At 42.9% G+C, this 12091-nt stretch overlaps 1 protein-coding gene across 1 annotated transcript in view; it reads left to right on the forward strand.

Moving 5' to 3' along the window:
- Positions 1-12091, forward strand: part of Dora (zinc finger SWIM domain-containing dorado) — a 211028-nt gene that overhangs the window by 10591 nt on the left and 188346 nt on the right. Inside the window, exons 2-4 of the mRNA XM_050196305.3 lie at positions 7855-8014; positions 8807-8901; positions 9344-9519. Of these exons, the coding sequence (XP_050052262.1) occupies positions 7855-8014; positions 8807-8901; positions 9344-9519 (431 nt within the window). The remainder of the gene's footprint in view (positions 1-7854; positions 8015-8806; positions 8902-9343; positions 9520-12091) is intronic.

The raw sequence follows: 12091 nt of genomic DNA on the forward strand, positions 1-12091 counted from the left end.
TTCATTATCATCTTCATGAACACAACAAACCATTTGAGTATTATGACCACAGGATCACTTTTCTTTTAACAACCATTCTGCTCCTACCACTAGTCTAGCATACCCTTGAAACAAAATACCATTTGAGGAACACTTGATTTCCTTGAATCAACTTACAGATACAACTCATTTTTCACAAGAACTACTGAACATGTAAAATATTAGTTCATAGTGGCTTTGTATACTCTATGTATGTTTCTATAAGATGTCAAAATATGCTTTCTAGCGTAGTGGCATGTGTTTTTCTATATTGATACCATGAACTATCATATATTTAGAAGTGCTTCATCACTGTCATTACTACATGAGTATGTGTCATGCTAGCAAGTAGTAGTAACAAACTGCATATGAATGAGGTGTACGTATGATAAATGGTTATTCTCTTATAGTACAGCTAAAAATTTTTTATGTATACACCTTTGGCCAAGGCAGAGATTAACATTTCTATGTGCAACTCCAGAATCCATTACTTGTGCTGGAAACACTGTCCAAACAAACAAAATATGACTACGACATCCAGGTTCATGGCGGCTCTTTCACTTGTGCAGTGTTCAAGTTTTTCATTTGTGACGTTACATCAAGGTGTTTCATCAAAGCCGAAAGGGTCCATGTTGCCGATTACCCTAGTTTGATTGGTTTCAAAGATTTAGGCAATGAAACTGCGGAAATCGTTGCGCTGTGCTTCGAAAAATCCGGCCTGTCTGCGAGCCACATCAGTCTTTTCTAAAGACAAAGAGCCTTTCAGATGATCCGGAGGTTAAAAAAGGGAAGTGTTTGTGCTTAGCGGGCCTCAGAAAGGCGCAAGCACTTGTTCACGGCATTACTCCGCTGCTACAGGTATGGTACTTGATTATTTTAGTCCTTCATAGGCAACTCCGCACTTTTACTCGTTTTGAATTCTACAATATATAGGCAATAATGTCTGTCGTGCTTTCAGAAGGTAAATATTGATATTGTGCACAGATAGAATTAGGCTAAAAACTGATCAGTTAGCAAGTCAGTGTGTCTTAGGATAAAAGCAAATCAGAGTTCCGTTTGTGAGTTGGGGCACCCGTTCTCTTTATAGGTAGCTGACCTGTGTGATAAAGTAGTCTGCATCTGATCACTGGCACTTGTTCATGCTCGCAGTACACAGTGTTTGAGGTATGGCCCAGGTGTGGGAACACAGCAAGCACCCACCGCCTATAGGAATTTCTAAAACGCCAGTGAAACGTGAGAATTGAATTGCAACCAATTGGGCCAAGTGTCGTTTCTTCCAATAGGTTTCCGAAATTTAGTGAGGGTTTTTCTTTGAACATTGTCACTTGCGTTAGTGTAAATGCATGACTTGGAAATGAGTCAAATCAGTTGTAATGGAATTTGACTGCATGCACAGTGTCGAATAGCAAACTAGCGGTGCTGTGTGCAGGCCGAAGGCTCAAATCTAGAACGGTTGCTAGTGCCAGTTGCTTCTATATATCTTGCGAGCAAATAAACTGACAACTCACCATGCTGAATGAGAATCTTCTGCTTACAATGCTAAAGTATCCTATAAAAATGATGTCGCCTCGCAGCATAACACATCTAACACATAACACATCACAACACATCAACTTCAGACTTTCTGAGCTATTGTTCCTGCTACCGGTAACTGCAGACAAAAGCACATTAGCGAAAATATTCATGCTGCTGCAGGCATTAGTAATATTGATGCTGGGCAGAAAACTATATTAACCAAACCGAATGAAGCTTAGGCGTACATCACTATTTACTAAAGCGCCTGCCTAAGTACACTCCATGATATGAAATGGCACCAACACATTTAAAATATATAAAAGGAAAGCAACAGTCTACTCACTGGGAATAAAAAAGTCATTCCAAATGAACTGTTTCGAACAAACCACCATAGTGTCAGTCACTTTTTGCCCAATGTGTAAGTTTCTTATCCATGACGCTCTCCGTTGCGCATCGTCTGCTATATTGAGGAAATGATGACGATGAATTGCTGTCTTTACACTGCAGTGACACACCCTTAATGGTACACAGCAAAATTATTTTGACATCCTTTATTATTATTATTTTTTTCACACTTGTCAGCAGCAGCATCACAATGATTTGAAAATTATGAGGCAACATTGCAGCGCACACTGTAGTGTGAGAACCTGCAGCGAAACCTAGAAAGGCTGGTTCTTGGCCGCGGTCGCTAGGGGGCCAGCATTTAGTTTGAGTTGCGAATATTACAACCAATTTGAAAACTCTTACCTTATAGTGCAAAAGAAACATCATGCCCTTTCCCATGCCTGCTTTGCCCACAAAAGCAAAATCCTTTGCATACACTACCATAGAGCAGTCATAGACGAGAAAACCATGGCCAGGCGGCGCTACTGCGCCTCCTGACAGCGCCCCCAATGTGGAAACGTGATGCAGCGCGGTGGTGCCGTGGCGCGGTCTCCGCTTTGTTTACACCGGTTCGCCCGCACGGCGCGTTTCTTCGCTGCTCGTTCTCACGGCGCTCAGTTTTCGACGGCGGCAGATCGCCTGCTTGGGCGACGCAGAGATTGCAATGTGGTTTCAAGAAGGCTGCCGACGCGGACAGATTCTTTCGTGGCGGCAACCTCATGAAAGGGGAGCGTCTGCTTCCGCACGTGTACGGCGTTCAACAAATCGTGGACGGTGATGTGACAGTGAAAGCCCAGTGCGTGTCACAGGTGTCCAAGATCGTATACGTTGTCGATTTAGAGGTATACACCAAGTTCAGAAGTTTAGCCACTTTATTTCTATATGATGCAGGCACAAAGCGGTCATGCATACTTGCAGAGATGTGGAGGGACGGTGACGATTGCTGTTAGTTTCCTCGGTAGCTGAGTGCGCGCACACGGCTGCTCTCATTTTGTGCTTCCCCCTTTTGCTGCTAAATTTCTTGGCTGGAGCATTAGTAAATTACACGTTTGTGTTCGTTCTGATTTGCGCGGAGCTGTCAGCGAACAACGGCAAGCGTTATCGATGTCTTTGCTTCGAAAAGCCTGCTTGTTTTTGTAAATTCGCATGCTTTTGGATGGCTCCCAGGGAGTGTCATCAGCACTGCGAGCACAGAAAGAACACATGTATTAGGCACAAATGAGCATGGAACATTACTAACGAGAAAGACCATCTTCCCACCTTCAACAACGTGGCCTAGCCTATAGCTCATTATACACTCTCAGGCTTAGGTTCAGGCAAATCACAAATTAAGCTGTTTTTGGCAAACTGTGCATGCCTTTAATACATGGTGATTCGGAGATGCTAGTGCCTGTAACTTGTGATGCCTATGTCTTGCCCCAATAACGTCACTGCGTGGCACGAAGAGAACTGCATTATAAAGCTAACGCAGTAATGTGGGAAGTTGGGCGAGTTGGTGATTAATTATCATACCGTGTTGGTGAAGCAGCGCACTGACCAGTACAAATAGGAGAGACACAAGCACAGCGAGTGTCTTGTATTTATGTGTGTGTCTGCCTTGTCCTGGTCAGTACGCTGCTTCACCAGAACACTAAAGCAGTTTCCTTCCCAGGATACACGAAATCCTAGAACACAACACCCAAAACACACATCTGCTCAAAATTAACAATTTAAATACTGCATAGGCGCATATTGCTTTGAATCATGCTGCAATAAATATTTAGTGTATATCACGCCTTATTCAATGCAGATGTTGGAGTCATTGCAACTCATCGCATTAATCAGCAAGGTGCGTTTTCACTGCTAATGAGGATCGGCTCGTACAGACTGCTCCGCGAAATGAACCCAGACCACGTTAACAGGTCTTAGGACCAACAGCACGAGCGCAAGCATTAGAGATACATGCCTCACCAAAGCAAATCTAGTGCCTCGTCGGGCGAACAGCTAAAGTAAGCTTGCACCGATGGCCGGCTACTACAGGAAACGAAGGTTTTTGGCAGGAAGAGTGAATCAGCAAGAATGTGCAAGGTGGTAATTGCCTTAAAGCAAGCTTGGATATTGTGAACTTAGAAAGCATGGCCAAACAACAAACATAACGCGCACGTCTCGATCGGCTGCTTTCCGATCTGCCGCTTACCGACGCATGCGACGACCGCGGCTTGCATTAAATGCTGTCTGCTATCAGACAAAACTAGCGCGCGTCCCCTTTCGTTACCTGCACAACTAGTAAATTAAGTTGCAGCGTTTGGAAAATGGAAATAATTCTCTAAAGCTCGCCCATGCCGATTGCAAGTGAAGGCACAGTAGAATCAAATAAATTCGGGGGTTTTAACTGCCAAAATCATGCAAAACCACTAAATCATTATGACGCACGCTGTAATGGTTAGTCTCAGGAATACTTATTACCTCCGGGGGTTCTTTAACGTGCACAAAAATCAAAGCACGCGGTAACAAGGGCGTTCTTGCACTTCGCCCCTATCGAAATGCGGCCGCTGTGGCCGGGAATCGAGCTCGCGTCGTCAAGCTCAGCGTCGCAACACGCATGCATTTACCGCTAACAAGCAGCGGATGTCAACACAATTCAACAACGCGGCATGACTAAACAAACGGTTGAGCGCTAAAAACAGGCATATCACTATTCCGTTTCATCGAGCAGCTGCGATATTGCACGCGAATACGAAAGTATGGTGCTTACTTGACTCGGCGCACTGCAATTATCCATGCTTGTCGTCTGACCTTCTCGTACCACTTCCCCGGAAATCTGTAGAATTTCACGGGCGGCGTTCGACCTTTCGTGTTTTCGAGGCTGTTATGGCAATCAACAATACAGCAGTATTGCGTGCCACCTTTCCTTGCTGATGAGGTCGCACTCACCATCGCAAAAACAACGCGCCCGAGCCAGCACGAGTGCTCCCGCCGAACAGATCACGGGCGCGCGCTCGCGCAGCGACGACCCTCGAAACTTCTATCGGTCCGCTAGGGGAGCATTCGGCGCTGGTGCCGCGCGGGCAAACTTTAGGTTGCCTCGTCTATTGAAAGCTGTTGTGAGTGCAAGGGACATCCAAGTTTGGCACCTGCCATTTGGACTTCCTTTTTCCGTCGCCTTCCTTGAGTTGGCACCGCAGCTATGGCCAAAATGTAGCTTAGCAGCATGTGGAGACCATCTCGGAGGCCATATTGTATAAGCTTTCCTTGTGGTGTCATAAAAACTGCCTAACCATTTTCAGGGTTCTTGCTGCAGTTATATGCGCAACAGCACGGCATAACACTAGCAAAGAGAGTAGGAAATGGAGTACAACGTTCACTACACCGAGCTAAAGCGCCAAGCCCGCCGGCATTTCTGCCTTGTCTTATACTTAGCAGTGTGTACAGCAGGGATCAGGAAAGAGTTTCGCGCGGCACAGCAGTTAGGCAACTATTAGTAATGTAAATGTTTTGGCAAATAGCATCTTTGGTGGGACAGCTGGGATGTGACAACTGTGGACTAGGATTAATAGTGAAAGGTAACACCTGTGCAGACTTCTACTCATTGTACAAGAAAAGCAGCCGTTTACAATTACTTCTTTCAAAGATGCAGTTGATTACGATTACCAATTGCTGTCCAACAAAATAATTCAGCAATTATAGAAAGTGATTGGTTACCTTAACATTACTTTCATCCCTACTTTTATTAGCAATGCACAAGCACAGTAAATAGAATGAGGTGGCCTGGCTCTTTCAATGTGTCATCTGCAGCCCTTCACACATTATCGTCACAAGAATTGTTTTTTCAAAATTTAATTTGGTAATCTTCCCTTGTTCTTTTTTGAAGGCATCTGCGGTGACACTGAAAACTCGCTCTATGTGGGTGCTGGAGAGAAGGGCTGCCTACCAACGCATGAGCACCTTGCTCAAAAGGTTGTGGTTACTCAATGCCACAATGTTTCGGTCTGGATTCTAGAGGAAGCGCAACACTTGTAGGGGAAGGTGCTTTCGATGTGGTCAGTGAAAATCTAAAAAAACCATATTACGTGATTTCCTGGCATCAAGGCCCGAAGTGACCATCGCTGTTGAGCGTAGATGCACCATTTGGTGGACGTCTTCTCAGTTCCCTTCACTCATTAGCCATTTTGACCTAAACGACAAATTGTAATGGACGCCGGCAATCTTTTACATTCCTTGAAACGGTGGCTAAATGTGTCATGTAATTTAATATAAACTGCATATAATTCAGCCTTAGAAATACTCAAGTATTGCCATCACAGAAATAGGTGTATATGTGTCGCGTAATACCAAACAGGTAGAAACATGCGTTTAACAACCAAAGAAGTTTACATACTAGAGAAGTCATATACCACTAAGTGAAGAAGAATTGAGCAGCAGCTCCTACTGACTATGAAGGCCGCCTATAAGCGCTTCCAGAAGAGAGGGAGAAAAATTTATAAGAGAAAAGCTCAGAAGTCAAACTTCCAAGAGAAATGTGCTTATCTGCAAGCCTGTCATGTTCAGGTGAACAAGGCGTAGCTGAAGGTTGCTGATTGTGGGTAGGAGGTAACCCATGTACATGAATTAATCACCTTGGGCTCTGTAATTCCAGCCAATTTAAGTTTTGCAAGCTGTGTTGCCAGTCAGAGCTTATTTCATCAAAAATGTAACTGTGCCTCATAATCAGAAAGTGGTTTTGGCATGTAAAACCCCATAATTTTTTTTTTAAGTGTAACTGATTACATGTAAGTGGTTACTGAAAAAAAGTAATTGGATTACGGTAAACACACAGGGAGGATTACAGTGAGGAAAGAAAGTAATTTTTAAATTACAGAGTTACGAAAAGCTTAATTGATGACAAGGAATTAATTATATGTAATTTGTTACATACAAGTTTGCACTGGTGTATGCACCCCCCCCCCCTTTCTCCCCAAAGGGAAAAAAAAAGGAAGAAATAACATATAATGAAATAACAAGGGTGGGAATCCTGTGCCAGTTGTGCCATTTCGATACTCTAGCAAATTGGTCTGCTAAATTACGACGAAAGTGGGAAAATAGCCGAAATTGCACCATGCTGCGCCAGAACATCTTTGGCCGCTGTGGCTTCATGGTGCAGGGTGTTGTGTAGTTATTCCTTGGGAAGGGTGTAAAAGTAATTTTCATATTCTGGCCACCAGTGGGCACGAACAGCCACACCTAATTAAGCCCCCTTAATAAAAGTGAAGGTAGCGGCATCCTTTTACCTATCCGCTCGAGCGTGACAGGCAGTGCCCGAGCGTCTGCACACAGCCTGTCACACCATTTGTTTTATTGCTTTTTGGTTTTGACTCTTGTTGGTGCCATGGCAGTTGCTCATGACCGCAATGCACAGTCCCATGATCCTGATTACTGCTGCACAGCACGATCACCGCAATAAAAAAAAAATATAAAGAAAGAGGAGCGAGCGAAGGTGCATGCCATGGAGGGCCTCTGAAGAGGAGAGCCCATGAGAGGAGGAATGTCGCTTCCTTAAGCTTATTTAGGGGGCTTACATCCAATTGCTCAATGTGAACTCCAGATATCTAGGTGCTTCTAGTGAGTGGCAAAGTGAAGTCAGTCACCTGTGGAATCTTGGTTTGAGCTAGTCGGTGCTGTAACATTACCTAGAAATACTTTTGAATCAACCATTATGGTGTCCACTAACCCTAGCTTCTTCACAAGAAAACTTATGCACTAATACAAAAATAGTATGAAAAATGCCTCTGGCTGCTCTTCAACACTTTCTTAGTGCTGCAGAATGTGAGGTTTTGCGACTGTTACTGTACTTAATTATAACAATGCCTTGATTTAAAATTTGCATGCGCTCCAGACTGCTACAATATGACTTTGGGCATTCCCACCACTGTTCAGAATCTGGTTGGAAACCTAATAGTGTACTACTGTGTTCTTTTACAGCCGAAGGAGGCCTGGTGTTGCCCTTAGTGGAGCTTGCAGCTAGGGAGGTTGCTGCACACATTCCTTTTGAAGTTGTTGAGCATGTGTACCCACCAGTCCCAGAACAGCTACAACTGCGCATTGCTTTTTGGAGTTTCCCAGAGAACGAAGAAGACATCAGGTAATGGGAATAAAAACTTGCTTGCGGAACTATGTGTGTTAATTTTTAAAGGCACTGAAATTGGTAGCACCCAGCTTTGTGCAGCACATAAAGCAACTCATTGCAGAAAATACTCACTTCTTCATCTATTGTGCCAGAAACAATATCTTAAGAACATCTTTACCCACTTGTAGCCGAGTGCTCAAGACATTCAAATAAAATATGGAAGCAAGTTCTGTATCACAACCTACCTCAAAGGCTGTGTGCCCATTAATGTGATGATAGTGTCAAGTATTAGTATAAGCTTTCATAACAATGGAAAATGTGTTCAAAAAAACATTAATTTTAGTAGTGTTTTTGTGCTGACGTATTTTTCTACTAGTGACAAGAAATTCACCTTTACTACAGCTCCTACTGTGATTTGTACTCGTGTGACAGCCTAGTAGGTAGTAGTTCTGAGCAGCTTAGTCTGGTGGTCTAAAATTTGAATTTTTTTCCATAATTTGCTGAGATGTACTCATCAGCTGTCTGTCTTTTACAGGCAAGCTGATTATTGTGCAAATGGGCACTACCTTTTATCCTTGTTTGCCAATGTCCAGATGTTGTGGATATTGGGAGAAATGCTAAACATTCTTCCGTGTTTCTTTTGTCTGGAATGAACTTAGTGGATTGCACGACATATTTAAAAGTAACTGCATCATTTGTACTGTTTTCCTCTGCATGTGGCTAAGCTGTGTTTTTTATTTTGCCCATTTGTCAGATTCAGGTTACATGCATTGGTATGACTGACAGAAGTTTTCTTTTCTTTTCAAGACTTTACTCTTGCCTGGCCAATGGAAGTCCAGAAGAGTTTCAAAGGGGAGAGCACCTCTTTAAGGCTAAGGCGACGAAAGACCTTCTTCAGATTGGTGTGTGCATTTTTGTGTGTGTGGGCGGGAAGAGGTTCTTCCTTTTTAAAATCTATTACTAAGAATGTGACAAACTTTGTTGCAGTGGCCAGGACACACTTGCCTGTAACATTCTGGTGCTGTTTGTGAACATCGTGATTTGATCTAATTGCTCTGTGCTACAGGGGCTCAGTGACTAACATTCTAATGCTGAACACAAAGTTGATAGTTCAATCCCTCGCCAGCAGGACTGCTCTTTAATGGGAGCTGAATGCAAAAGTGCTTGTGTACCTCGATTTAGGTGCTTGTTAAAGCATGCTAGGCATTAAATATTGCATGCTGCCTACATTTAGCATTGAACAATTGAGAAATAACATTTTGTGGTGACTCAAATGCTGCGTGAAAAACTGCAGGCTGTCATTGTCTCGATAAGTTTCTTTATTTCTACCCTTTCAATAAACAGGTTTCCACTTGAGTGCTACGGTGCATCCTCCTCAGAGCTTGCCTGTGTCCAAGGGGTCGTACAATGTGGCTGTGACGTTTGACCGTTGTCGCATCACATCATGCAACTGCACTTGCAACAGTGTAGCCTCTTGGTGCTCCCACGTGGTGGCCGTCTGCTTGCACAGGATTCACCAGGTTAACGCAGCATTTTGCCTCTTTGTTATCCTCGTGCAACAGTGTGTATTCGTGGGAGTGTTAATACTGTATAGCCATTGTTATATAGTGGCTGAACAATGAAGAAGATATCTCTAGCAGCTCAATTTTAACAAATGCAGGGTGTAAGCAGCAGTCATTGCATGCTTTGTAAGGAAAATGCCTTCAGTTGGTACATTCAAGGCACCCCATCCAGAAATGTAGAGAATCAGGCACAGGCAAAGCAAATAGGTGCTTAAGGCGGGTCTAAGTTAACTATGACGAAGGCTGTATGTGTTGTCCTAACCCTCTACATGCTCTGGACATGTCTTGCTCTTGCTGTTTTGTGCAAGCTGGAGTCATCAGGGTAGACCCAGCGTACATGTTGAAGGAATAGTTGTGAGGCATCAGTGAAAGCAATAAGTGTATCCAGTTGAAAGTTCCAGTTAAGAGTTGATTGTTGCATTTTTATTACAAGCTTGAAATGGGGATGGAGTGGTACACTGTGGATTTCGCATTCTAATTTCCTACCTGCCTAGTAAAATGGTATTCCTCCTGTCTGCAATGGACTCCATTACCTTTAAAGAAAAATACAGATTTTATCACGCAATCTTAAATCTAAACTGCTGAGCAAGAAAATTTTAAATATTCAACATAGAAAGGGTTAAAGCAGTGACATGGGAGGTGTGTAGACTTTTATAGCTGACTTGGTATAAGTACTGTTAATAATGTGAATGGGGCATTGTCAGAATGATGCGTGATGCCACAGAAAATCGACACCAGATTCTGGTTTTGCGTAAGTGTTACATAGTTTAAGTGCAAGTTTCAAATGAATTGTCGTTCACATTAAGCACCATATTCTTCATAATCATAAATGTATATGCAGTGCTTGTACAGTATTTCTCATAATGCAGTAGAGCCTTATTAATATGTACCAGTAGGGAATGCAGAAAAGGTGCAGGCTAAAACAATCCTATACAGTATGCATTAGCATAGATGACCATAAGCTCAATAAATTGATGCAATGTAATGCTTTCTGAAACTATGGTATAAGTGGATTTGCATTAAAAAGGTTCTCTCAGATAACCCTGTAGACACTCATCTCGGCACTAATTCATTTTACCATATTTACTGAAATCTAGGCCGGCTCCGATTCTAAGCCGACCCCCGAATGTCCGAAGCCAGGAAAAAAAAAAAAAAAAACTTACCTCGAATGTAGGCTGAACAAACAAAATGAGGACAGTGTTCACAAAATGATAGCAGCATTGATTTAATATGAACATGCCGAGCTCACTCTACGTCGTCACCACCGTTAGCCTCATCGCTATAGCCCAGACAACAGATACGCTTGTGTCCGCACGCACATGCATGTGCAGACGGTGCGGCATCACATGCGTCGAAACGCAGCGTGATGTAAGTGAACAGCTCCTCTCTGTTATTGCATGCTTATCTTCCTTATCGCTGTCATCTCCTTGTTGCCACACACGCAAAAGCATCTTCCGTTGCCCCTTCCAACGACGGACGTTTTTCTCATCGGTGCCGCCTGGCTTACTATGCCTTTGCGGCTAGCACAACTTGTGAAAACGGCACTAAAGTGTGCGATTACGATAACGCCACGCCACACGCCGATACCATAGAACCAGCTCCGATACGACACAAGTCAAAGCGACGACATCGCTCGTGTACTTCGGTTGGCTACTGGTCCGGCTAGTAGCGGCTGTGATACTGACCTTTATAGATGGCGCTAGCTATGGACCATATATATCATCTTCAGTTACAAACTGGCTTATTTTTGAAAATCCTTGAATCTAAGCCGACCCTAGAGTTTTGTATATGATTATTTGGAAAAGACTATCGGCCTAGATTCGAATAAATGCGGTATTTGACTTTAGATTATAGCAGAACTGTTAAGATTTTATTTTTATTCACTTAGAGACAAGTCTGCAAGCTCTGCGAAGAAAAATCTATGCTTCAAGTTTACATTGTTAGACAAAATTCTATGTGTAGACAGCTGGCGTTCATTTCATTTTTGCACTTGTAAATGTACAGTGTGGTAATAGCATTCCTAATTATATCAAGTTAAGCTTGGCTAAAACAGCTTTGTAACGTCTCCTCACTTATTGTTTTTTGTGTTAAATTTAGTTTGTGCTCATTTACTCAAGTCTTCAGACAGTAATATAATGCTGTATAAAGCAAACTAAAAATGCTTTATCCATTAAGTTCGATCAAATCCATCAAGAGTGGTCAGGCATCACTTTTTTGACTGGTTATGGTGCTCCTTGGCCAGAACTAGCCCTTGTGCCATAAAAACACAATAATTGACTTGCTTGAGGCATTTCAATATTTTTGTGGCTGTAGTTTACCATTGGTACTATTACTATCTGTTGGTATTTAATGTAATTTTGCTCTCATAGAGTTGTATTTAAAATTTTCAGTTTTTTACATAGTTCTGTTAGTCTTTTTCTTGCATATGGCATACAGTGGTGGTCCAGCTGCGGCATTTGAGTCATTTTGCTATAATTAAACTTGCCTGCTCCTGGCTGCGCCTGCTCAAGTACCATTTGCGCCAATTGTG

The sequence above is a fragment of the Dermacentor andersoni genome, chromosome 1 (assembly GCF_023375885.2).
Source record: "Dermacentor andersoni chromosome 1, qqDerAnde1_hic_scaffold, whole genome shotgun sequence".
In the NCBI taxonomy this organism is placed as follows: Eukaryota; Metazoa; Arthropoda; class Arachnida; order Ixodida; family Ixodidae; genus Dermacentor; species Dermacentor andersoni.